The sequence below is a fragment of the Chlamydotis macqueenii genome, chromosome 2 (genome assembly GCF_036417535.1).
Source record: "Chlamydotis macqueenii isolate bChlMac1 chromosome 2, bChlMac1.mat, whole genome shotgun sequence".
Lineage (NCBI taxonomy): Eukaryota > Metazoa > Chordata > Aves > Otidiformes > Otididae > Chlamydotis > Chlamydotis macqueenii.
Genome location: NC_141557.1, coordinates 88,248,249 through 88,274,458, shown reverse-complemented (window position 1 = coordinate 88,274,458; position 26,210 = coordinate 88,248,249). Strand labels below are relative to the sequence as shown.

General features: G+C 37.6%; 1 protein-coding gene across 6 annotated transcripts in view; it reads left to right on the top strand.

The window, feature by feature from the left end:
• The window catches only part of TENT4A (terminal nucleotidyltransferase 4A), a 63,207-nt gene extending 38,513 nt beyond the window's left edge, over positions 1-24,694 (top strand). The window contains exons 10-12 of one of the 6 annotated variants that reach the window (XR_015257650.1): positions 82-254; positions 4,744-4,907; positions 12,099-12,128. Coding sequence is in view for 5 of the 6 variants with exons in the window: in XM_010123228.2 (XP_010121530.2) it covers positions 82-254; positions 12,099-12,257; positions 22,453-22,632 (512 nt within the window). In the remaining variant the exon portion in view is untranslated. Of the gene's footprint in view, positions 1-81; positions 255-3,723; positions 3,804-4,743; positions 4,908-12,098; positions 12,258-22,452 lie in introns of those variants that run through there. The other 5 variants (XM_086740409.1, XM_010123228.2, XM_086740412.1 and 2 more) reach the window with 5 other exon arrangements.
• Positions 24,695-26,210: the final 1,516 nt, after the last annotated feature.

Below are 26,210 nucleotides of genomic sequence, written 5' to 3'. Positions count from 1 at the left end.
AACTGCAGCTATTCTTAGACTTCAAGGCCTGTGTGTTTGTATTCTGTGCTCTTAAATCATACTTATGTTTTCTGTTAACAGATAATAGGTTGAAAATAGGAGACCAGATAGCTCCGTGCAGTGGAGAACAGCAACAGAACAGAGACTCTGAACCACCTTACAACCAACGCTTGACTTTGTCATTGACTAGTACACAACAGTTATCCTCTGGCTCATCTGCCTCTTCTGTATCATCGCTCTCCAGCAGTGACATTGTAAGCTTTTTCTTTTAATGGGTTCAACTAGTAAGACGCTGATTTAATTGTACTCTTCAAAGCCTCAACTGATACAACAGCAAGTTAATGTGATACTGTCCCTAAGCTGCTACAGCAAATTAATAGCTTCCCCTGCTCAGAAAAATTACTGAAATCAAGTATTTTTTTCATTAAATTAAATGGATCTTAATTCCATTCTAAATCTTTGGTATTCTTTATGGTAGTAGTTAGATGTAATAAAATATAAAAACCCAAGTTAACAGTAGCTAATTAAGTGGAAGAGTAGAAACACATCTTCATAAATCTTCCTATCAAGCAAAATCTCACATTGTCAAATTCTGATCCTTTTCCCCCACACCCTAAATTGAACATGAACATCATACTGTGCTGTGAAGGTGAATAATATTCCTTACTATTTTCAGCCAAGAAGTCAGTCATGTTTTAATGGTAATAAGGCCCTCATGTAAAGTCTTGCTGTCAGTTTCCTTGTTTGAAAGTGCAATTTGAAAGTAATTGCTGGGCTTTATCGTAACTTTCTGGAAGAGGTGGCTGTAGTCTGTTTAGGTAGGTTCCCAGACTCTTAAGATTTTGTGAGGTGTTTTTTGATATTATTGTTAAATCAATACGGAATTGGGCAGTGCAGATTATAAAGCACAAAATTGCATTGTATGGCATGAGGTGCTCATTATAAATCTTCTGAAGCATTCTGTGATAGGTAAAGGTATTGACTGGAACAAGACGTAATATCCAGTTAACTACAACAGTGAATAACTGGATAATGCCAAGAGAGGTCCAAGTACCTGTTTTTCTGACTGCTTTTAAAAACTAGTCAAATATGGAATTAAAAGCTGGGAATTGTGTTCAATAAAAATTTAGTAACTTTTGAGGGACACTTGCCTTCTTTATATGTTCTTATTACTTTCTGTAATTTAACGCTACTGAATTTTCTGTGTTAAATGGCCTTTTCACTCCATCTCCAGTAAACATGGTAAATGCTTTAATTGCACCATCTGGCTAATGGAAAAAGAACAGCATGATGCTTGCCAATGATACTACTAGCCATGCTCCTTGTTTGAGTATGTCAGTGAGAAAAATATTACTGTAATAGGCTTTATGAGAAAATGCAAATATTTGCTTAATATTGTGCACTCTTAGTGTAATGGATGATGACCCCTTAGTCCATTTTTGCCTGATACTGAAGATGAAACTATGTTGCCTGATGCCAGAAAAATTAATGAAAAGTGGAAAGGAAGCTCTCAAGACCTGCAGTCAGTTTGGGCATCCACAAAGTAAACGGAAATGCTACCCTTTTTAAAAAAAATAAAAAGCCTTATGCCCATGTGCTTGTGACAGACCCTAGCTTAAGCCCTGGTCGTTTACTGGTATGATGTCTTCAGTGGAATGCCAGAATGTTATCTTAATTTGGAACAAAATGGCAGGTTTCTGACAAATAGCTGATGAGTGCATCCTGCTCAGCCTTGAATATGTGAGGATGAGCAAATCCTGGTTGAGCAGTCCTGAGCTGCGCCTGATTCAGGAAGAGAAGCCTATTCTGCCAGAGTCGGAGGCTATCTGGGGCATGATCTGGCATAACAGTATGCCCAGGTTCCAGCAAAAGAACATCTCGTATGTGTGGCAACTGGTTATTTGTGCCAAAACTTCTGGTGCACTGCAAATAGGTACGTTGCAGTGAACTTTAGTGCCAGCTTCAGAACAAGGCAATGTGAATATGGTGCATTTCATCACTGTAGAGTTACGTGAAGTGTTAGCTCTGATCTTGTGGAAGGATTGTTCTTGAGGAATGATTCTGTATTCATTTCAAGTTAAATCTTCTGAACTTGTCTGCTGAAGACTGAAAGCAAGATAGAGATTATCAAGAAAATGCAGGAGACAGGGAGATCCTAGATTGACAGTTTGCTCTGTTCCCAATAATTAACGTTTTATTTTAATAGCAAAATATTAATCCCTATGATGTCACTGTTAACCTTAAGCACAAGGTATGCATCAAGACACTGTTTCTTGAGGTGTATTTTGCATGACTGCAGAATATCTTTTGCTATGTCAGCTGCAAGTTCCAAGCTGTCAAGTTAGAGGGACTTAATAGGGTATTTGCTTTTCAATTTACTGCTGAAGTTTCGCTGGTAATAGTGATCAGCTGCACCTTGACCTTTCTGAGATCTGCCTACTGATAGAATAGATGTCAATTTACATAAGTTGAGGACGAGGAAATAGGCTTGGCAACTGGTGACTTCACTTGGTCGTATTGCCCCTCTCTGAACTTTGACTTCTACTGAAGGCCAAATATTCCAGGTGTCAACTCTGGCACAGAGGTAGCTGTATCCTGAAGTCACCATATCACTGTACACCAGCCATAAGCCTGGAGGTCTTGCCTATATTCGTCAGTAGGTCTTGGAAGCAATATTGGCTCTATATATTAAATATGCAAGTATTATCAAAGCTCATAGGGATCCTAGAATTTTTATAAAACCCTATAGTTTAATAGTTGGTTGTAACAGTAGTTAGTTTAATTGGTTGTAATACAGCATACTGTATGGTTTTTAAAGGCTTGCTTCCTTGAGGTCCTGGCAGCGTTACAGATTTTGCCTTATATTCCGTAAATATGGCTCCGCAGCTGAATAGACAAGGCTCCTGGCATCTTGGACTTACAGGCACTTCAGATATAGCAATGATTATAGGCTTGTTCCAGCAGCAGGAGAACAGATGTCTGAATAGGACAATGAAAAGGAGCAGATTTTCCTGGAGACCAAGATTGGCATAAGCCACAACTAACATTTAGAAGTCAGCCTCTCAACTTTTGTATATACTCAGAAAAATTAAAGTGTAGCTTGATGTTACTACCTTGAATTCTTTTCATTCCTGCTACTGCTTTCCTTCATTCAGGGACCATACTGATGGTAACCTTTTGAAGATGACAACTTATGTACTGCGGAGGAACAAGAGAACTGCCTCCTTTGAAGGCAATCTTCTCTTTTCCCATATATTTTAGATGTATATGCTTTTCCTCAGTACACCACCTCAAATTCAGGAGGGTGATTGCTTTCATCTCTGCAGGTCCAGGACTAGCTTGCAGGGGAACACGCTTCTGGGTAACTGTTTACACAGCCCAAAACTAAGAACTGGGTCTAATAAGTCTGAATTGTAATTTTTACAAAGAGTGTACTTTTATGGGTTTTCCATGGCAGCAAAGCTATTTACAAAATGCCTTATGCTAGCACTGTCTGGCTCGTGAAATTCTAGCGGCGCTGTCTTCTGTAACTGTTCTATCAAACTGTGGAATCTTAGTGACAAAAGAAAGCTTTCGTAAGGACCAGTATATTTTGTGTAGACGAGAAATCAGTCTTCTGGTAGCACTATTACTATTAGTGAGAGAGCTCTTCAGTTTATGGATTTGTCTTGTTACATGTGTCAATACAGAGCTCTGACTCTCTCCCTGGTACTTCTAACGTAGTTTCTTGCAAAATACTGAGTATTAAAGTTTCTACGCTGTTACCTCAGCCCTGTGAAGAATAACTATATTAGTGATCAGGAGCAAACTGAGGAACACATGGAAATAAACCTATGGACACAAGGAATCTGATCATCATAATTTATTTGGCTGTGCGTACATTGTTTTGGATTCTGTTAATTATCAAACTGATCTGTGTAGTAAGTCCTTTCTCAGTGAAGTATTATACTGTGCAGATATTTACAATACTGTATGCTGCCCTGACAAAAAGGCAGTATGTGTTCTTCACTTACTCATGCAAGCAGGTAAGTTGCAAAATACTACGTGCTCCCACATAATCCACCAAATCTTGAATTAAATAATGGAAGATGCTTTATAAATACCTTTGCCATCAAGGACAGTGCAAAGTGTGTCAGTTTTTACTCTATAGAAGCAAGATTCAAACTGTTCCACAATAGAAAATAAGCATCTGGCCTTAGGAAATCTCATTTTAACCTTCATACTGAGTTAAGTGATTGTTATGAGAATTTGAAACCAGATGAAATTAGTTATGTTCACCCCCAGCTCTCTGCTTGTTCTGGCTAGTTGCAAATGTCAGTCTGAGAACCTAAGCAGTGACCAAGTTCCTCTTGAAAATGCCTTTTTTTTTTTTCTTTCCCTGAGTGCTTTTTTTGTTCTGAGCCTGCACTCTGTTAACTGGTGACCTGGATTTCTTGTTGCTTAAGTGCTGTGCAAAGCTGCTTTTTATTAGCTCAGGAAGTCCTGGAGTAGTGCTGGAGAATATCTGCTGCCTGATCAACAGTCTCTGCCAAGTGAAAAATAATCATAGGTATGTTTTTGCAGTCTTATTTTGGTCTGGTGTAATTTGTGATGCTAAATATGCACTTCAGTTTTGACGCTTTTATGCCAAATAATGCATAGCATTTTATGTGGTAGTAATACCTGCCTATCAGTAACAGATGTAATGGCTAATAGGAAAGTTTTAAAACTCTTTTCTGTTACCTAATGGGTATATAATCTCAGATCCAGTCCGACACAGAATCTCAAAGTTGTCTGCTGGAAGTTTGGATCTAAGAAATGTCGTACACCATATCTCGGTGTTTCTGATGATGATGTTCTTTGGGCTTCTATAGCAAGATTATTTTGTGAAGAGTTCTGGCTTCTCAAGACCATGCAGTCATGTCAAGGTAGTTGATGGTTCAGTTAACAAAGTACCTGTGTACTCTAGTTTGAGGGAGAACACAGTCCTTGCCTCTGTCTAACTTTTTAGGATTTACAATACATTCTTTCAGACTGTTCTTGAAATTTTAGCTGTAGCCGTTGCTGTTCAGGATTTATAACAACCTTTCATCAGAATGTCAGTGCTTGATCTGCCCGTCATTCTGCTCCCATTAGCCCTGGGATACACCAAGCAGTGTCTTAGGCGTTTCATGGAGCGTGTCTTTTCACTATCTTCAAGTATTACGTATTGAGTACTTTGGTCAGATGCTTACATTGTGAGAGTAGTATATAGATATGACTGATATGACTGATAAGACTAATACTTGTTATTCCTATCATTCTGCTGAATGTGTACAGAATCCACACTGACTTTGGAACTGTTACTTGCTCTGCGGTAATTGTGGCTTAGTTCTTAAACTCAACATGCTTAGTGAAGTTATCACCATCTCCCCTTCCTTCCTGTTAGTCAAAGACTGTGAATTTCAGCTTATTAGCAGGTAGAGGTGATAGAGTATATGACATATCGTCTCCTGATAAATGTTGCTTTTTTAAAAGTGATTAAATTTGCAGGTGTAAGGCATGTGCTTATCTGCAGTAGAAGGACAGACACTTCAGAACAGCTACTGTAACAGCTGCTCTTGTCTTGTTAAATCTGTTTTAATGACTGTGATTAAGCTGTAGAGTTCCAGATGAAATTATCTGTGTAGGGAGAGGGGACTGAGGGGGGTGACCCAACAAAATTCTCAATCTGAGAGCAGATTTTTCTCCTTTCTACATGCCCAAGTATTCCCATGTCCTAACCAAAGTAACAATTCAAATATGTGCATGGATGGTTGATCATCTTTTTGTAGAAGAATGCAGATTCTCTCTTATTCTTTTCCCCTTCCTGAACAAATAGAGGCAAGTGCTTTAAGAAGTAGACCTCTTACATCTTACTTTAAAGATCAAAGATTAAGTGCTAACTTGCAGCCAGCTTGTCTCCAAGTAAAGCAGTGGGCAACCCTGAGCATGCAGACGCAGACAACCTGGTGTTACTAGGGAAGAGCATTTGATTGACATTTGATTTGGGGCATTTAAGAGTTTAAGCCCCAAATCCTTTAAAACTCTTTTCTCGCATTCTTGCTGTGAAGATTACTGACAATTTCTGTGGACCAGAGTGGGACAAATTTTGCAAGTGCTTCATTTGCCTATTTTCCTCTTTCACCATATAGCCCCACATTGGTTTCTGGTTTTTTAACCCATATCTCTGACCATGTGCTGTTTTATGCTATCTCATGCTCTCCTTCAGTTCTTCTCTTTCAGTTGCTTGAGCTGTCTTTTGTCTGTATCCACTTAAGTAAGAGTAAATTTTTGCAAAGCAACAATTTTGAACACAAAATTATAAAGTGATTTTATTTAATAACAAGTTATTCTAAGCAGCAAAGGGTACTGAAGAAGTATGTAAATCAGTAAGTAAAACTGGATTTTACTGCTGTGATATCAGTGATGTAAGAAGCACACCGTTTTGTAGAAGTCAAGCTCACACTACTTTCTGATGCCAAAGGCTAGTCATATTCTTGTCATATCTTAACATTCCCTCTCCTGGAGAAAAAAAAAAAAAGAGATACCTAAGCCATTTTAGGATGGAAGAAAACCTAAATTCTAGTATGGTATATGTTCAGCTTGCATAATGAGTCCTATAATTTAGTGCTTAACTTGAAAAACACTAACTTGAAATATTACTGTTAACAGAACAGACCAGTTGAAAGCCTGTGAAATGAAAGTATTAGGGGTAACAAAAGAAACTTGAAATGACACACTTTTTTATTTAAGATGACTTATCTGAAATACAGTGAGTATTGATAAAAAATGGAATAAGCCCACAGTCAGTCCTGGCAGGCTATAATGAGGTGAGGTTAAAGGGGTACCGTGCTGTATTTAATCTTACTAGATACTAATTAGATTACATTTTTAGTTGTCTTTCTGTGAAATGAACACTAATGCTTTTGGAAGATGCATATTTTTCACTTCGCTTTTGTATCCTTTATATCTTCTTTCATTCAAGCACAATGACCAAGTTATTTTCCTTTTGTAATGCTGTTGACTTACAGGCAGAAAAATCAACCAATTGCATCTTACTTGAGACTGTTTTGTATCACTTGTAGGCTGGCAAATGGAAATGGTGCAACTGTACTGATAAAATTCTTTACTCTGTGACCTCCCATAGAAGTAGAAAATTTGTTTATCTCAATTCTACTTTATTTACACTATGGTTAGAGTTATGGCTCCACCTACCAAAAAGGGAAATGACACAAGCTGATGTGGAAGAAATGAGATGTGGAGGGTGTAATCCATGAAATTACTTTGGAAGCATGTTGGTTTATCAAGTGGAGGAGTTAAGTGTGCTGGGGCTAAAACCATTCAAGTGAGAGCATATGTTGAAGCTCTGCTCCTGGACGTGGCCCTAAACTATGAAATGTCTTAAGTTTTCTGGTGTTGCTTTATGTTCCAAGGAGTGTAGTTTTATACTTTTACTAAGCCAATTCAGTAGTTAGATATTCTTGCTAGGGATGTTCCTGTTCACTAGGTGTTGCTGCCTTTCTGCAGTGGTATTCGCCTAATCTTATGCTGAGGTTATTAAAAAGGGGATTACTGTTTCTATGGTTCACCTCTGAATTTGCTCATAATAATGTCAGATGCCAACGTAGGTATAATGGAGAAGACCAGAATGGGAGAAGAGGCAAAAAGAGTAAGACTGGCAGCAGTTATTTGTTAAATTGCTTTAATTATAGAGAGGAGAGGAGCACATGAAAAATCTGTATAGTGTAGAGTGTAAACTATAAACACCAGTTTTCTCACTGTTTTCAGTTCTTTGCTTTCAGAGATGGAAAAAATTTTTACTGAAGTGGTCATTGTTCTCTCACAACTTCCAGCTCCTGAATGCTGTGGAAAACAGAAAAAAAAAAAGTTTACTTAGTGGTAGAAGTTTGGAGAATAGAAACAAATAAGAATCTTTTTGCCAGGACCTCTGTAGTTCATTCTTGAGGGATGGAGGAGTAGGGTGTAAGAACCCAAATCTGTCACATTAGCAAGAAACTTAAATTCTATTGTTTAAGTTTTCATTTCTTAATACTGACTTCTAGGATAGTTTAGATGCTTCTACCACTGGGCCAGAGCATAAACAGACTGGGATTATGAATTAATCTGCTTAGGCCACTCCAGCTTTTAAAAAAAAAAAAAAGGGGAAAAAAGAAATTGAAAGCTCTAAAGTGGTAGCTGTTGTCAGTCAATTGAAACTTCTCAACTGACTTGATCATGAAACAAAGCAGAAGGCACCACTTTTTCATGCATTTGGAATCATGGAAAGGAAGCTTATTAGTATAATTGGGTGCATGTGACATTCATGGAAGCTGAACTATTGTCTTGATGCATGAATGTAACAGTACAGTTTACCTTGCATCTGAAGCCTTGAGTTATTAATGTAATTGAAATAAGCTTTTATGGTCACTCCTAATTAGTAAGGAGCTTCTGGCAAGTAAATATTCTCCTGCTGATGAGGTCCTGGGACTTTCTGAAATGGAAGATGCATTCTGAAGAACAGTAAAGAGTTGGTTTTTTTTTTGTTTTCTCCTGATGTCAGGAAGAGAAGTTTGGATTTTAAGATTGCTTCAGCTCTTCATCTTTCATATGACTGCAGTGTTTGTGTCTAGACAGAAGGCTAGGGGTTCCCATTTCTCAACCAAATTTGCAGTTAGATGAGAGTTTGTCAGTAACACTTGAGTTTCTAGGTCTCTTCCATCCTTTCTGTTCTTTCTGATGTTACTGATGACTCTTTAATTTACTTTAGTCAAGGCTGTGAACAGTAGAAATCTTCTCTCCAGTTACTGAGTTCTTACTCATGAAATTGAAATTGGTTTAAAGAGTATATTTTAAAATGTAAACTTTCTAGTAGGATAAACCTGTATCTGGCAGTCCCTTTTTGTTTCCAAAAGCATCTTTTTAGATGATATTTCCCTTGCAGGATGTAGGGACTATGGCATTCATAGCAGTAGTATTCAAGAGATCAGGAACTTATCTTGGCTCTTAGTGCAGTTGTTGTAGCTTTATCCCTAGATTATTTGCTAAAATCAATTGAGAGATTTTACCCCTTCCTTTTACATTAATCTTTTTACAATGTGACCTCTGTAGCCCTTACTCTAGTAAGGGTCAGAGCTTTTCTTTTCCAAACATGGATCTAAAAGTGTCAAGAGTATTACCTGTATATATTTACTTACTTGTAGGTCTTCTGAGTTTCTGTGATGCTTCAAGTTTGCACATTACACTTAAGAATCGTGTCCAGTAGACCAAGTAAGACTTAATCCATCAGTTTAGGCAATGCTTGTGGAAAATCAGTTTTATTTAGGCTCAGTTTTCTGATCACTGAGGTTAGCCTTTCAGTTTGAGTAAGAAAGGTAATGCTGCTCTTCACGAAAGGATTTTGATGCTAATGGGAAGTCAGCATATCATCTCCATACAGTAAACCTGTTAGCAATCCAGGATCACCTCAGAAGAGAGATACAGTCCGAACTGTATGAGCTATGTATCAGTAAGTAACATTGAGGCAGAAGAACATACTTATTACAAAATTAAAAGAAAGCAACACAGGCTTCCTGGTGCTGAAATTCATCTAGTCTCAGTTAAACCATGGGACTCCCTTTTCTCTTCCATCTGCTGCTGCTGCTTCTATACTGGAGTTAACTTCTTGTTGTACAAAACCCCTTAGAAATCTTACAAATGGGAAGTGTCCTATCTGGGCTAGTTATGTGAATCTTCAAGGAGTCTGTTTATATCTAAGCAAAAGAGACAGGGGAGATTCTTTGAGTCGAGAGACTAAAACTGTTCTTTGGACAGGTTTGTGAAGGTTGCATCACTGAAGATAATGCATTGGTTTTGATAGACAGTAGGATCCCCTTTTTCCTCCCATCTGCCTGCGTGTGGTTACTTGTGAGCATACTCAGAATTTGTCCGTTCAAACGTAACTACCCCCTCTTTATCTTTCCCTCTTTTTGTAAGCTTTTTAATAATTCCATGACCAATAGTGTCTAAAGAAACTTCATCTTAGAAATCTAAGTTCTTGCCCCTATACCTGACTCTACTACCACCTACTTAATTAAGAATTTATCAGCTTCATATTTGTAGAGACCTTAGCTTTTTCCTGTGGCTAATATTGTAGGATTGGGCAAAGGAGAAAAATGCCATCACATTCAGGTAGTCAGCTTTGTGTGTGTGTGTACAACTAAGCTTAATTTTTTGATCAGTGCTACAGCATGCCCGCTGTGGGCATATTTATTAAAAGGTAAACATCTGATCTCATAAATAAGACTTAAGTTCTGCACAGATTCTTGTTACCAGTATGCTCTGTCTCTAGTGAATTCATGATGCAAACTGCTGAAACTGCTTCACAAAGGCATACTGTAACTTTTACCACTAGTTGACCCAGTAGGAGAGCACCTCCTTTCTTTCTAGAACTTGTTTTTCAGTAAGCACAACTTTATATGGACCAGTAAAGGAGTAATTGTTCTAATAGCTGACAGTTTTATTGAGAACTTTCTCCTGTGAGTATTCACTTCAGCTAGGATCCAGGTTTTGCTTTCTAGTAGTTAGTTGCTTAGGCTGCTCAGTATTCACAACAGTCAGTCTCTCTTAAATGACCTTCTCCTTTTCCCAAGAAAAGCTTTAAAATATTTTCATGTTTCTGATCTTGAGAATATTTTCCTAGTCAGCCTATTCTCTAACTGAATGATCTAATTTGGAAAGTAAGGCCATGTGAGGGCAAGTAGTAGTGCTGGAGGTCTATTTAATAAAGTTTGCTTGGTTTAAGTGAAGAGTCTTTGCTTCCAGGCAATTAATCCTTAGAGAAAGAGCGGTAGAATATTTCAGTAATTACTTTAACAGTAAAAGACCCTTGATGATCTAAACCAATAATGTCTTTTAGTATGGTAACTCCTAAACTACTAATTGGCTAAGTGCCATCCCTTGCTATACTTGGAGCCAGATGGCTGGGAGTGGAAAAAAACACTAGTAGTTTGGGATAAAGAATAGGTCTTTCCATTGTTTTCAAGTTCAGAATACTTAGGAGTTAAGGATGCGGTAAAAAACAGCAGTAAAATGTAGGGAAAGTTCCTTATCTGTTGCCATTGTATTATGGCTGAAAAATAAGTTTTACAAGATCTGTGTTCAGAGTTTTTTCAAAAGGTTGTAGCTTGCTTTTTAACTTTCTCAACATAGAAAATAACTGATCATTTAAGAGTTGAGGCAGTCACTTAGGTATTTTCAGATGTCAGTAATTCCTATAAACCCCTGCATCTGTGCTTGCCTCCTTGCTTGTTGTCCATTAAGTATTAAGGCACACAGTGTTTTAACATCACCAGTATGACTGCTCATGATGCATCTGTAATTGCTGTTGGTCAGGCTGGAAGGAGGAGGAATAGTAATCAGTAATATCAGGTCCGTTACAGTATCTTTTTCTGTAATCCTGCATTCATCTTTCTTTTCCTGAAGAATTATCTCTCAGATCTCTGATGGAAAGTGAGGGGAACAGAACTCCTAACTAGCAGTGCAGTGAGTGACTGGTATGCGTATACTAGTCTTGACTGGTAGATCATCTCCTCATTTCTTGGTAGGTGGAGCCCTAACTTTGCTGTTGCTGGGTAGAATGGGAGAAGACTTTAAAAAGTACAGCAAGTAACTTTGGCCATACAGAGAAATAGAATCCAGAACACTATTTAGAGGACTGATTCTGTCATGACACCTAAAATTCTAGCCCTTGTATCACTAAAGTGTTGCTGTTCTTGTTCTGGTGTCCCCCCCCCTCCACGCCCCCCCCCAACCTTCGTTCCCATCTTTCAATTCTAATTTGGTAGAGATTGCTTTTGGCTTTAGATTGCGCTTACTGGAACTGAACTGTGGTTGCAATAGACCTGTTGACATTGTCTTCTTGATGCAGGTTCAATTAAACTTCGAGTTGTGTAAAACAAACATAGTGCTAACTTGTATTTTATTTTTTACCATTGAAAAAATAATTAAATCTTGCAGTATTCACATGAGTTGATATTTGGGTGCATTTTCACATGCATAGCCTGTTTATACTGTACTTTCTGTAAAGTTGCTTTTCTTTTCCCCTTTTTCTCTGCCAAAAGGATTCAGATACACCACCTTGCACAGCTCCTAATGTTTACCAGTTCAGTCTGCAAGCACCGACTCAGCTTATGGCCAGTTTACCACCCGCATTGCCTATGCCAAGTGGTAAACCCCAATCTGCGCCTACGAGAACCTTGATAATGGCCGCCAGTAATCAGGTATGAGCCAACTAAATGGAGCAACTTTTTCATGAGAAAGCGATCAAATCAGAAGTGTAGATCATTTGTGCTGTGCTGTCAGTCTAAAAACCTCTGAAGATAAGCTTCATATAGCATGTGCTGAACTTCATGTAATCATAAAAGTACTTATCTGCTGTGTCAGAAGTGCGGGGAGAAGAACGGGTGGGAAAGGGTTCAGTGTTTGGGATGCATCTCTGAACATAAGAGCCCTTCCACAGCACAGTGACACCTAGGAGTAAGTTGAAGGGAGAGTGTCAGATGTCTGACTCCTTTAGTTATATTTGAGACTGCTGGTGCCAAACCAGTGAGATATTTGCAAATCTTTAGGCTAGTTAACTTCCTGTTCTTAAAATAGAAACTTCATGTAGGTGGTGTATCTGTAAGCTAGTTTTTTTTGAATCTGAAGGAATAGTACTGACCTGTCGAGACCTGTTTAGTTGTCTTGATTTTCAAGTATTAGAACAGATCTGACTACACTTGTAACTTTCTGTAATACATTGTAAGGAGAGAGAGAGAGAACAGGAAATTAATTGTGGGCATGCGTACAAGAATTTTTACCAAAATATTAAATATGTACTTGACTGTGCTGGGAGGTGAACGTGTAGGGAAACTGTATGTTACTCAGCTTGCCTGAAGTATTTTAGGTAATGTATCCATTATAGTACAAGGGGCAGAAAAATCTTGTTTTTCTTACAGCCTTAGAGCCTCTCTCTCTGTAGGAAGATATTAACTCAATCTTGATTATTAAAACTGTTAGTCAAAACAGCTGCCTCACGTGAGCTTTAATGCAAGTTGTGGATTGTAGGTTGCCTATGATAACAAAATAATGAGTTGGTTTCTCTGAAACCCAGTTTTTGTCAAGTTCTTGTAATTTCCTTCTTTCAGTCCTTCTATCAGATTTATTGGGAATTTAGGGCCAGTATCTTTTCAACTTAATCACCTTGTCTTTTTTTTGTTTGATTCAGATATTCCTTGACACTTTGAGCATGACACAAAATGTATTTGCTTCAGTTTCTGCTTTGATATTGTTCAAGCATTTTGCAGTTGAGGTTGGAAGTGGCCTCTGGAAGTCACCTAGTTCAACCCTCCTGCCCAAAACAGAAGGTTGCTAAAGGCCTTGTCCAGTCAGGGTTTTGAGTATCTGCAAGGATGGAGACTCCCTAACTGCTTTGGGCACCTTGTTCCAGTAAAAAAGTTTTTTCTTAAATTTAAATGGTATTTTTTGTATTTCAGCTTATGCCAGTTGCTTCTTGTCCTTTTACTGGGCACCAGTGAGAAGAGTCTGGTTCCATCTTCTTTATGCCCTCTCATTAATTAGACCCATCGATAAGATCCTTCTTGAGCACTCTCTTCTTGGGATTAAACAGTCCTAGCTCTGTCATCATTTCATTGTATGACAAATGTTTCAGTCCTTTATCTTCATGGACCTTCACTGGACTCACTCCCCTATGTTCGTGTCTGTGTTACTCAGGAGCCCAGACCCAGTCCCAGCACTGCATGTGTGACCTCACCAGTGCTGAGTAGAGGGGAAATTGCTACCTCCCTTGGCCTGCTAGAGATACTCTTTCTAATGTAGCTCAGGATGCTGTTGGCCTTCCTTGATAGAAGGGCATGGTGCTGGCTTATGTTCTACTTATCCACTGGTCATTTTATGCCAGGCATCCTTCCAGCTGGTCAGTGCACACAAGTGTACTCGTGTGTGGGATTACTCCTTCCTAAGAACAGAGTTTAGCATTTCCCTTTTTCAAACTTGATGAGATTTCTGTCAGCTCATTTCTCCAGCCTGATGAGGCACCTCTTTATGGCAGCACAGCCATCTTATGTATCAGCCACTCCTTCCAATTTTGTATCATCTGTAACTGTGCTGAAGATCACTCTCTCCCATCATCGAGGTCATTAATTAAGATATTAACTAGTATTGGCCTAAGTATCAGCTCTTGAAGGATATACTGCTAGCTGCTGACCTCCAGCTGAACTTTGTGCTGCTGATCAAAATACTTTGAGCCTGGCATGTAAGGGAATACTTTTCAGTTTGAGAGTTTGATTTGTATGTCTAGAGATGGTAACTGCCACTTACTACAGAATAAAAATAAATAAATCCGTGCTTTAAATGTTGAAACTTTAGATGAATAATGAAGTTCCATCTGGACAGCATTTTCAGTGTTGAGTAATATCAGCATTGAGTTAGGGCATGTTATAGCTTGATGCCCAAATTCATAATTAGCACACAAGTGCCTGTTTTAGGCATTTCACTGAAATGTTTTTCACTCTTTTCCATTTAGACCAGACTACTTTCCCTTTGCAAACACTAGGTGTTCCACTATTTCCTTGCAGGCAGATTAACATAGAAGGGGCACAATCTTTGAAAGCTGTTATCACATACTCTTCCCAGCTACCTCTGCAATACTCAGTCACCTGCCAAGCCCCACTTGTATCTTGAGATATGCCTTTTGTTTTAGTCTTCTAAGTGATTACACAGATTCCTTCCTATTCCTCCCTTTACCTGTCCTCCCCTGCTGCTGAATCTTACCTAGGCAAAACCAAGCTTACCTGCAGAGGAAGTGTTTTCTATTAGTGAGAAGCTAATAGGACAATATATTGTGATTTTAGTGTCTGTAACTGAGTGTTCACATGCTTTCCTTTTGCAGTTGATGTAACATAAGACCACGCTAGTTTATAACTTTTAATAAGCACATTTTTCTAGCTTATAGGTCTCTTATCATGATAGACTTGAATATGTGCAAGCCTTTTTCTTTAATAGCAAGTGTTCTTTCATATTCAAAAAGTCTTTAAAAGGGACTCATTTTTCTGCTCTATCTTCAGCCTTTTCCCTGGCAACTTTCTCTGTGTCAGTTCAGCTTGGAAGCTGTACCTAGGTGCCCAGTACTACCCTTAAAAGCAGGAGGTGCGAATGTCAAGAGCACTAACTGTACTTGGAACAACGTACAGACTTCTAGGCAAATTTTCTGCCATTAGAACTTCCAAGTACTTTATTTTCTGAAAGAGCTTTGGTGTGATTACCAATTCTGTTTACATACTGAATAATTAATTGGAGAATTTCCAGGTAGTTCAGGGGCTAATTCAGCTCCTGATAAAGGTCTGTGTGCTTTTTGGGATCATCATCATTTTTTCAAGGTAATAATTCTTCTACTTTGCTGACAAGCAGTTTGAAATTTCATTTGGGAGAGCACAACAGCTTATGAAGCAGTGCTGCCCACTGGAATAAGCAGAAAAACAGATATTGGCATGCATGTCCAGATGAATGGAGGGGGCAGAAATTGCTTGGTGAGTTCCCGTGGAGAAGAAAAGACAACTTTCCTTGTTGATATTTTGGGATAAAATAAGTTCAGTTCTTTCTTGAATTGCTGGTTGCTTAGTCACCAGTGAAGATGAAGAAACTTCATGTTACTTAGGTCAGAACAACTCTTTTCTTTTACTTCTTAAGTTGCAGGGTTTTTTTCCCAAAGAGTGGTCTTTAGATTCAAAAATATCTAAAGCCAGTAAGCACCAGTCCTTCTGCTGCGCTGGCTTCCAGTGTGTCTAAGAAAAACTCCACTGAAGTCCCTTTAGATGAGTGGTGTCTGATCATGAATATGTTCATTGACAATTTCATAGCAACATTCACTGACTCAGTTGTAAAGCACAGGAGGAAATGAAACCTTAATGTTAGTGCTGAAGTACCATGGTCTAAATAATTCTTAGAAGAACTTCTAGAAGTAGTTTGCTTTCCAGATTCTATTGTGTTTGGCCACTTAAACTGTCAGATGTACAAATATGCTACATTTCCTTAGTACAGTGTGATGTGTTAGAGTTTTTAGTATGTTAATGTCAATTTAGAAGTGACCTGATTTGTTTCTTCAACACTGTTATTAGGCTGTTTAGGTACTGAAGGTTTCTTCAGTCAACACAGTGGTATTTTTCTTATCTTTTATTTAGAGCTCTCATTGAGAGTGGAATACTTCTTTTGATGTCCATCCATTTTCTTAGGCAAAGGAAGGATGAAACTACTGTCAACTTTAGAAAGTTTTGATTCTAAATGTGAGACTCCCATCTCTTGTATATCATAGAACATTGTTTGGTTTTTTATTTAATACATGCAAAATTAGGAAAAGACGATGCTTTGCATCCTAAAGAATGCAGAGAAGAAAAAACTGCATTTGCGCTTCAGAGGCTGTTCAACTGAAAACAGTACTCAAGATATTTTTCACCTTAGATTGTCATATATTTATATGGACAGTCTTTATGTGGTGATATCCTTCTGTGTATGGAAACTGACTCAGCTTGGCTAGACCCTGGATAACCTAATCTGACTGCTTACTACAGAAGCTGTATTAAATGGTTTCTGTATAGACATTCAGGTCTCCAGAGGTCTCCATATAAACATTCAGCCTAGATTTTTATATGACTGTATGAAAGTCTCTGGCTAGCTTGGTGGTTGCTTCCTGAGTGCTTTTGGAGTTGCAGGAAAGACACAGTCTAAATAGTAGCTTCTAGGAACATAAATAAACCCACCATAAATAAAAGATCTATGGAAATGTAGAAATAATACCTGATTTTTGTTTGCATAGTACATCTTTATTTTCTAATGTCACTGTAATCAGATTGTTGCTCCCAAACTGAGATTGATTTTAGCATTCACTGCTGCATTTTCTCTACTGACTTTGTAACATGTACTGTATTGGTATCAGCTCATCTGGAAAGTGTTTTGGGTCTGCACACTGTAATAATACTTTTTATTTTGTTCCAAATAAAAAGGTGAGAAATCTCAGTGCGGGAAAACTTATCCTTAAGGTCTAAAATCCTCAGCTTTATACTAGAGAAGCCATTATCTTTTGTTCTCCTTAATTACAGGTATGCAGATAACACTTCATGGCCCATGTCACAAGAGTAGCAAAGTTGCAGTATGAGTTCTATCTTCTGGTAGTGTTGTTTTGACTCTCAGTCCTAATTGTTGAAACTTGACTGGTGACAAGATCAAAAAAAAAGTATTTACTTTGTGTGTCAGATTCTGCTTTCTTCACCATAAGGTAGTTAAAATACGCTCAGATTATGATGGTGGTCCCTGCTGCCCGTCACTCATTCTGGGGACTAGGCCCGTAAATACTAGTTTCTTTGAATTGTTCGTACTAATAGATGCGTAACTGGTTGTTAAAGGTGAAAGGAACCAAAAGCTTCCCCTTCTTACAGATTACTGGTAGAGCTACCACACAAGGTAAGATGAGATATGAAGGGCAAATATAACCTGCGCTCTTGTGACTGAGTCTTACAGTTTTTTAGTGTTAGAAGATAAGAAACATCTAAAACTTGCTTTTGAGCTCTTTCTAGTCTCCATGTTGTTGTGGTTTTTTTTTTTTTTTCCCTTTGCTGCTCTTGCAGCTGTTTACATAAATGCTGTTCTCCCCTTTTAATGGGAGCAGAAATGTGTTTTGGCTCATTTAATAAAATCTGTTCCGGACTTAAGATCTTGTCAGTTGTAGCTGAAAGTAGCCAGTAGGTCCATACAAGGGGCCCAAAAGGAGGGGAAGTGTCTTTGATATTTGCGTTTGCGGTGCTTTGGGCCTTATTACCCCAGGTCACCAGTTCTAAAAAACTTGAATAAGAACTTATTTTAGTTTTGCTATACTTCAGTGTAGAAATCTGAACTGCTTATAAATCTTACCAGGTTAAGAGTATGCCCAGGTAGCTGGTGTAAATATCTTGTAGAATCCTGTTAGCTAATTTAAAGTAATGATGCTAGGTTGAACCATTGCCTAATACTTGATTTATTGCTCATGTACTAATGACTAAAATGTTGGTTAGGTCATTGCCCATTGTTTCTCTGCAAAACAGTGAGTTTATTTCATAAAGAACAAGAAGTTAAATGTTACTTACATGCAAGATGCATTTTTAGTGTATTTCCAGATGTTACACTCAGAAATTGGGAAAGGAAACATAAAGCCTTTAAAGAAGCATTGAGTTGTTTGTTTGGTTTTTTTTTTGGTGTGTTTTTTTTTTTTTTTTGCTACAAGCTGAAAATAGAGAATTTGGTAATATGGGGAGAAATTTAGAAGAATTTTGAAATATTTTGAAGATGTGTATTAAGTTATTTAAGGGGATACTTAAAATAGTAATGGTGCATTAAAGGTCTTCTGAATGCTACTTTAAAACTTCACATGCAATGTTTTTGGAGTGTGTGAGTTTGATTACAATCTGATAAATTGCAGACTAGATTCAGTCATGAGTAAATGTGTTCTTTCTAAACTCTTATGCCTTTTTAAAACTTTTTCTTTGTGGGTCCTCACCAATTATTTTTAAGCTCTGTATGTATAATTTTTTTCCTTTTAAAGTTAAGAGTACTGATACTTCATTTTCATCACTAACACTTCTGTTTTTTTCTCTCTTTACTTTAGAGATGCTAACAGGCTTAAAAAAAAAACCAAATACCAAAACAAGTCAGAAACCTTCTTTATGTTTACACTTCAACTCTGTCTTACTTTGGTTATTTCAAAGTGTAGATTATTTATTTTTTTACTGTAAATTACATTTTTTAATAATGAGTCTTCAGCAGTTTTGTGTAGTAAATTTGCCAGTATTTAAGAATAAAAGTTTGATTTCCTTAGCAAATAATTACTTGATATTTCAATTTCCACCAGATTTCTGTGGCTTGAGGTGAAGGCTAGAAACATTCTTTTCTTAAATTTCTCTTAAAATATCTGGTAACTTTTTTAACCTGGTCTGTGTTACAGAATTCTACCACCCCTCTTCTGCCCCTAGCTTGTCTTAAATGCAATTTTTTAGTTTTCTCTCCAGATACAGCAGCTTTTATTTTCAGAGGATGAAATTCAAGAGACTTACCCCCAAAAAACCCAAACCAAAACAGTTCTGTCATTCAGTTGTTGAATCAATAGCCCTATGATGGGAGAGGAGATTATTCTATCATGAGAAATAGATCTAAAGAAGTCAAAACATCTAAACCAAAGATTTGTCTGTTGTATCACAGATGAAGGGCTTTCTTTGAGTATCTGATCTCTCTCTAGCCATCATCTTCTTACAGCCATGCCATTTCGCAGTGATTACAGGAGTGCTGAGCATGTGAATATCTGGAAGTATGTGGACAAGAGAAAGCTGTTTGATACAGCCTCTTGGGATTTCCAAAAGGCAGAAAAAATATTTTTTTTTTTCACCAAAGATTCTGAAATAAAGAGAAAGATGTGTGTCCTCTTGTTAAACAGTTAACTAGTTGAAAGATTAGAAACAAAGATTAAATTTTTTAGTAAACTGAGTTCACCAGGAAAGGTCTGCAGGACTTTATGCTGAGCCTTGTGCTACCTAACATCTGAAAGGCAATGAAAGTGTGGCGAAGTTTGCTCATGTTGTTAAGCTCCTTAATGGCCAACTGAGAAGGGGTGCAGAAGGACCTTTCAAGGTGATGCATCAGGAGGGAGAGAAATTATTTAAACTTTGTAGAGAGTGGTAGTCCCTGGGATGACAGTTTCTTGCGAAGATGAGATCTTCATATTTTTGCAGAAAAGAGCTTTGATAATGCTTTCTTGATTTCCTACTGAGAACTGAGTGTTAAACTAAATTTCAGACATTATTAGGAATAAAAAGCAGAAATGATATTGTAACGTAAAATTCCATGTACGTCCCCCATCATGAACAGTGAGTACAATTTTACCTCCTACTTCAGAAGAAAGTTGTTATATAAATAGAAGAAGAATAGGGAAGGATGGATGGTAAGAGTGGTCAAACACATGGAATTGCTTCTGTGTAAAGAATGAATGGTTCTTTAACCTACAGAAGAAAATGAAGAGGAATATATGGAAAAGTCAGCAGAAACAAGAAAAAATACTTCAAAAACTGGAAAATGATCAGATAGTAGGTTCAAATTAAACATGAAGCTCATTTAAGCTGTGAAATGCCATAATACAGGATGGAAGGTGCTGAAAGCTTATGGTTTCAAAAATCTGAACAAACTAGCAAATGATACCTAGTTGGGAAATATTTAATATAAAGGCATCATCTCTGACTTAAGAGATCCCGAGTCAACTTCCTTAAGTGCCTACCCTCACAGCTTGATGGATTATCCATCCATGAGACAGATGGATTCAGATTCTAATCTGATAGTTTGACAGTCTTTATCTTGATGGCCAAAAAACTAGTGCCAAATGCTTCATGAAAAGCTAGAGATCATTTTCTGGCTAGCTTATTAATAATTCTTTAGAAGTTCTATTACCTTTTAAACCAGGGATATGAATTATTGTAGGATGCAGATAGATAGGCTTAGTGGTCATAATTCTTGTGGTGCTTGTCTGATCTTGTAGTGACCTGCGTTCCTGCCCTCAAGAATTTTTTTTTCTGAATCTTCAAATTAAGGATGAAGTTGCCAGATTCTTCACATTTCCAGTTGAAGAGGATAGGCTTGCTGAGACTTTATATGCTTCTTGGTTACAGTTTTGCTCTGGTTGTACAGTAGCAAAACTAAAGTCTTCATCTGTCTTTTTTTCAGCATATAGTTGAGGGTAATTGTAATGACTGCTTTTAGTGTTTTGGCTGTGAAAGATCATTTTTAGTATTTTGACCTCATTTAATGTAGATGGTTAATTGTCTACTTATATCATTAAGTCAGATGTACACTTTCTGAACTAAAGACTTTGCAAAAGAATGTGACAAGATAGTATGTTTACTTGAAGGACTATTTGCCAAAAATGTAAAACATATTCTAAACTTTTTTTAGTTTCATGTTGTTGACTTTCATAAGTAGCTTCTAGTAGATGTTTTGGCAACATACGTAAATAAATAAGATTTGGGCAGATTTGTCTCTAAAGAATGAGGAATTCTTACCTTGCATTCCTTTTTCCTGTTTGTCCTTGAATATTTTACAATTGCTAGTCTGAGGATAGCACTTAGCATGTCTGTCTTGGGAGTCTAGAAGTTGCTGAAAGCTGATTAGGTAACTGTAGTGCACACTTTACAAATGAAAAACCAGTTTAAAAGCAACTGCAGGGTGGTAAAAACACTTATTCCTCGGTATTAGTCTTTACCAGTTTGTTTTTCTGTATGCTCAGTGTCTCTTCTAATGATAATTTGATAGTAAAAAGTTGCTTATGGAATTATGCCTTCAATAACTGTTTTGGTTTTGTGCACACAGTAGTAATGGCTTGGTGTTCTCATATTTGTTTTTCTACTCCAAACTTGTCTGGAAATATAGACAGTAGCTGCAGATATTTCATATTCTAAGCAGTTGCCTCAAATGTTAGCTTTGTGATGTTCCTGTTTAAGCACTTAAGGTAGACAAAAGGGTGTATTAGCTTTTGTTAAAGGCAGTCAGTTGTCTCTCTTAGTTATTACTGTAAGACATCAGAAAAGGTTGCTTGCATTGATGTTAACAGTATTTGTAAAGTCTGTTTCAGTTTCATATTTTGAAATTCTTGTACCTATTTGAAGTACATGAATATTAAACCAACTTACTGTATACCATTAAATGATGGGGACACTTGTAGGACCTTACGGTGTGGTAGTTTGTCAGGCTGCCACTAAACCTTTTTGACAATTTCTGTTCCGAGTTAATGGAGATACCCCCCCCAGATGAAGTGTCATGCTATGTTCCCAATCATTTAATTATTTTTGCCTTGGTCTGGGTCAACGAGCTGTGTAGCCCTACGATCAGACCAGTAGGATTTACAAGCTCCTTACAAGCCATAGCTAGTTTACCTGTAGCTGAGTGAGATTATGGGCGGAGCAGAATTGTGCTTTGTATGTATCAGCTCATGTGATCACACCTTCACATTTCTCCATGATGTTTCTGAAAGTCTTGTGTCTCACTTGCTCATGCTCTTGCTGAGGTCCTCTAAAACAGACATGACTGTCATGATTACTATTTAATGCAGAAGGTCTATTTTTTTTTTTAAAGGGTGATGCATAGTGAGTGTATTTCATACTGAGATCAAAGGATTTCAAGGACGTTTTGAAATCTATACTATTTTATTTGCAGGACATCTTACTTTAGAAAACACTTCTGAAGCTTAGTGCCATTAAAATTGCACAGCTAAAATTAGACAAGTGTGAAAAGAACAATTGCTTTAAGCGGTGTTCTGTAGGAATGAGTTGTATGCTGAGGAAATACCACTGGTAGTATGTGCTTTGTTTCAGTTGTTTGTATGCCTAAACTGAGTGCTTGTCTTGTCTTTTTTAGCAGCATGGTGGAATGAAGTTTTCCATGAAAGGAACTCATAACCAAGGCAACAGCTACAGCCCCGTCAACAGCGGAGGCGTGAGGCAACCAGTTGGTAACCGAGGACACCACCAGTACAATCGTAATATATGGAGAAGAAAAAAACACAGAGACAGTTTGCCTATTAGTCTGAGCAGATAATGGCAGATGCCAAAATGACCTTCCCTGCTTAGACAAACTGAGTGAGTGCCACTCGACTTGAGGGATGGAGACCAGCGTCCAGCACATCGTTTTATTGGTGTTGCCAAATATCTGCAGCTGACTTCTTTGCATGTTTCTTTGTGTGGTGGTTCAGTCCATCTTCAAGAAGTAGTTGTGCTTATCTGTGAAGCCTTATTAAATGTGGAAGTTTGTTTTCTGCCTTCCCACAATGGTTCATACAGTGCCGAAGCAGCTCTGACAATAGAACTGCAAGGACATTTACAAATGCTGTGGCTTTTTTGCTGTGGCTGCATCTGTTCCTTTGTGGGTTCTGTTTTCTTTTGTTTTAGAAGTGAAGGAAACTTCAGCCCCTTGGAATTTTTTTTTCTTTGCAGCAAATTAGGTTGGGAATTCATAAAAGTAAATTTGCTGCTCTCCTGTTTTTGTTTCGAAGTTCAGAATTTTTTTTCTCTGTAAATATTGGAAGTATAATTTGTGCAATAACTTGGAATTTTTAATTTAATTTCATATTGTCACATAAGTTATATTTAAGGGGAAGAGGTTTTTTAATTTACAGATCCTTTCCCAGGTTGCATTATCTAAGTTGGGTTCATAGTTTTGGCAGGTTGTCTGAGCAGTGTTACAAACATGACATTTGGTAATATTTGAGGCTTCTTGATTCACAATGAAAGCGCGATTTGGCTAACGGTTTTAAGAGGGTATTAAGCTCCAAAGCATTTTGACCCTGTGTTTTTTAGCTCATTGTCTGGCCTCTATCAGTTGTCTTGCTCTGACCAATGAGTTTTAATTTTATTCCTTTAGACAACAAATCCAGCATTTGTAGTACCAGAGGTAAAACTTTTGAAAGGGAGGGGAAAAAGTTTGGTTCAGTCCTGATGTGAAATTAAAAAGCTGTGAACTACATGCTTTGATGCATTTTTAGTAACGTAACCTGTTAATGTTTGGGTTCAAACAACATTATTAAACAGAGGTACCCGGCTTAAGGAATGTGGAGAAAGGAAATATGTTGATTCCATTAAGGAATCTGTATAGCAGTATGCATTAGTTCTGTTAAGAGCAAATATATAAAAAGTACTTCAGCTGCTCTAAGCGTTACGAGAAGTATCTTTTAATGTATTGCAGGAGAGCACAGCCCAGTGTTGTACACAGTATGAGTGGCTGGCACTTAATTTACAGATGCATACAGGTATACTATGCAAGTGTGTATTGCCATGACAAACACTGTCTTTAACTTTTTGAAAAATGTACATCCTGCCTAACCCTGAGTTTTTAAAGCACCACAGTTGTCCTGGGAGTAGGTCACATCTCATGCCCTCTGACTTCCCCTTTTTTTTTATGAGAGTTCTTAAGCTATACAGAAAACTACAGATCAGTTATAAAAGTCCACTAGGAGCGAAAGCTGAAGAATCCTGTTAACAGGACATCTATACTGTGTACAGATAGAGAAGGTTTTAAAACTGATATCTGAATATTAAAATGAGGTGTCAAGCATGAAGCTTTTTAATATGCTGTATGCCTTTGAAGCAGAAGTAGTTCATGTTATTACTGAATCTGTCAAACACAAACAGGTCCTTGAGGGGAGAGAGGGCAACATTCCAAAATAGAGTAGTGCATATCTGTTTGCAAAAAGTTTGTCTTAATGCTCCGGACTCATCACAATTTAAAAAAAAAAAGTTTTAAAAATTGTGAGCTGATTCATAAATAATATCTAAGGGCTGTTACATGAGCCTGTACTGCTTAGTCTTCACACACTAGCAATATTGAGCATAACTACATTAAAGAGCCTTCAAAGGCTTTAGTTGGTGTCTTATACTAGCATCCATTTTAAAGCAAAACTCATTTGAAAAGTGGTATCATGTAACACTTCAGTCATAGTGAACCAAATAAATTGGCCTGGCTATCACTGTGGTTATGTGCTACAGGTTTAAAAAAAATCATGTTTAAACTTTTTGTGTGGACAACTATGTGGAAGCTAAAATTGACATATTTTTATGTAAAGTTTTCTATTCTTTGATTTTTAATAAACTTTGGAGACCAGTCACTCTTCTGTATGTTTTTATGGGAAATTTAATGGATGAAGTAATACTTGACCATATCCCATTGTTTGATGTACGCTTTGAACATCTGCTTTGAATTGTTCATGCTGAACATCTTCAGAATGAGCTTGGAAGGTGGATGGATGCCTTCTGCAAACATTTGTTATCTGTTCATAAAGGGAGTAATGGAACATGGCTGCTGATTTTTGTAGTTTTGGAGGTAGTTCCTAACAATATTCTTAAAAGAGGAGATTGACTAATTGATACCTTAACCTGCCATATAATTTTTTAGCCCCTCCTTGTGGTTTCTGAATTCCTTTCAGAATCTGGCCAGTTTTTAGCCTCCTCAAAGACTGGACATATCTTGTCTTTTTTTTTTTTTTTTTGTTGATTCTGTTAACTCTCTGAGAAGACTGGTTGTGAATTTAGTTAATACTGAAGTTATGTCCTGAATTATCCAATTAGGAGACAAGAGGCAGAGACACTGGTTAGGTGGCCGATCATGTTTTGTAAGTCTGCATGTCAACTGTTTTCATTTGGGCTTGAAGTGTTCTGGAACGGAGATGTGGTGCCAGAAAAGATTTTGGAAGTGGCCTTAGAAAAGAGGGAAGGCTGAAAAGAAAGTAAAGATTCTGCCTGGAGAAAAGATCCTGGAGATCAGGAAGATGCATGGAGAAAAACACCAGAGGAAGCCAGGGCCTGTGGCCGATACTCCCTTGCCCTGGTAACAGTCACTAGCTGTATAGCATGAAGGGCCATGGTTTTCTGCCTGACCTTCATGCACCAGCAGCAAGCTTTCCTGCTGGGGAGTTGAGACCCTAGCAAAAGTAATGTTTTGAGGGAGTGGCTGGATGTGTGGAATAATCAACTGGAATAAAAGCTCTCATCTTGTTGTTTATAGATAAATCCAAGCATTCAGACCTGGTACATGTTGTTGTTTACTGTAGTTCACCTGTAACAGAAAATATTCTCAGAATGACAATACTGACCATTTACTGAACCTCAGGTTCACAGCCAGAAGACTGTTGCAGCTGACCTTTCCCAAAATCTTCTTCAGATGGCTTTATGCTTTCTTTTCAACCAGAATATTAACCTGTTGTATTAAATTTGGTTTATTATTTTATTTTCTTTCAACAGATCATGTAAGTTTCAGTCCTAGAGGTGCCTTGCCTATTTTGGATGACAGGAGTACTTAATTTGTTCTTGGCAGCATATCACTTAAGGAAATGTATGAACAGCTTGTGTCTGCAAGAGATCCATTGGGCAAAATGTTTTTAACTTTTAAACATGGGATATTTACTAGAAGATCAGCTGTTTATTGCTGTTACAGTTGGTTAAAGTCATGGTCACAGACTACAGTTGTGATTCAGTGAAAGGATGATAGGGGTGCCTCTTGTGGGACATCTTTGTACCTGAAACATGCAAAAAAGCGCTCTCACATTTCTTCTCAGTGTTGTGCTACTGCATAAGTTTTAGGACAGAATGTTGCCTCTGGGAGAGCAACCTTTCAGTTTTAAATTA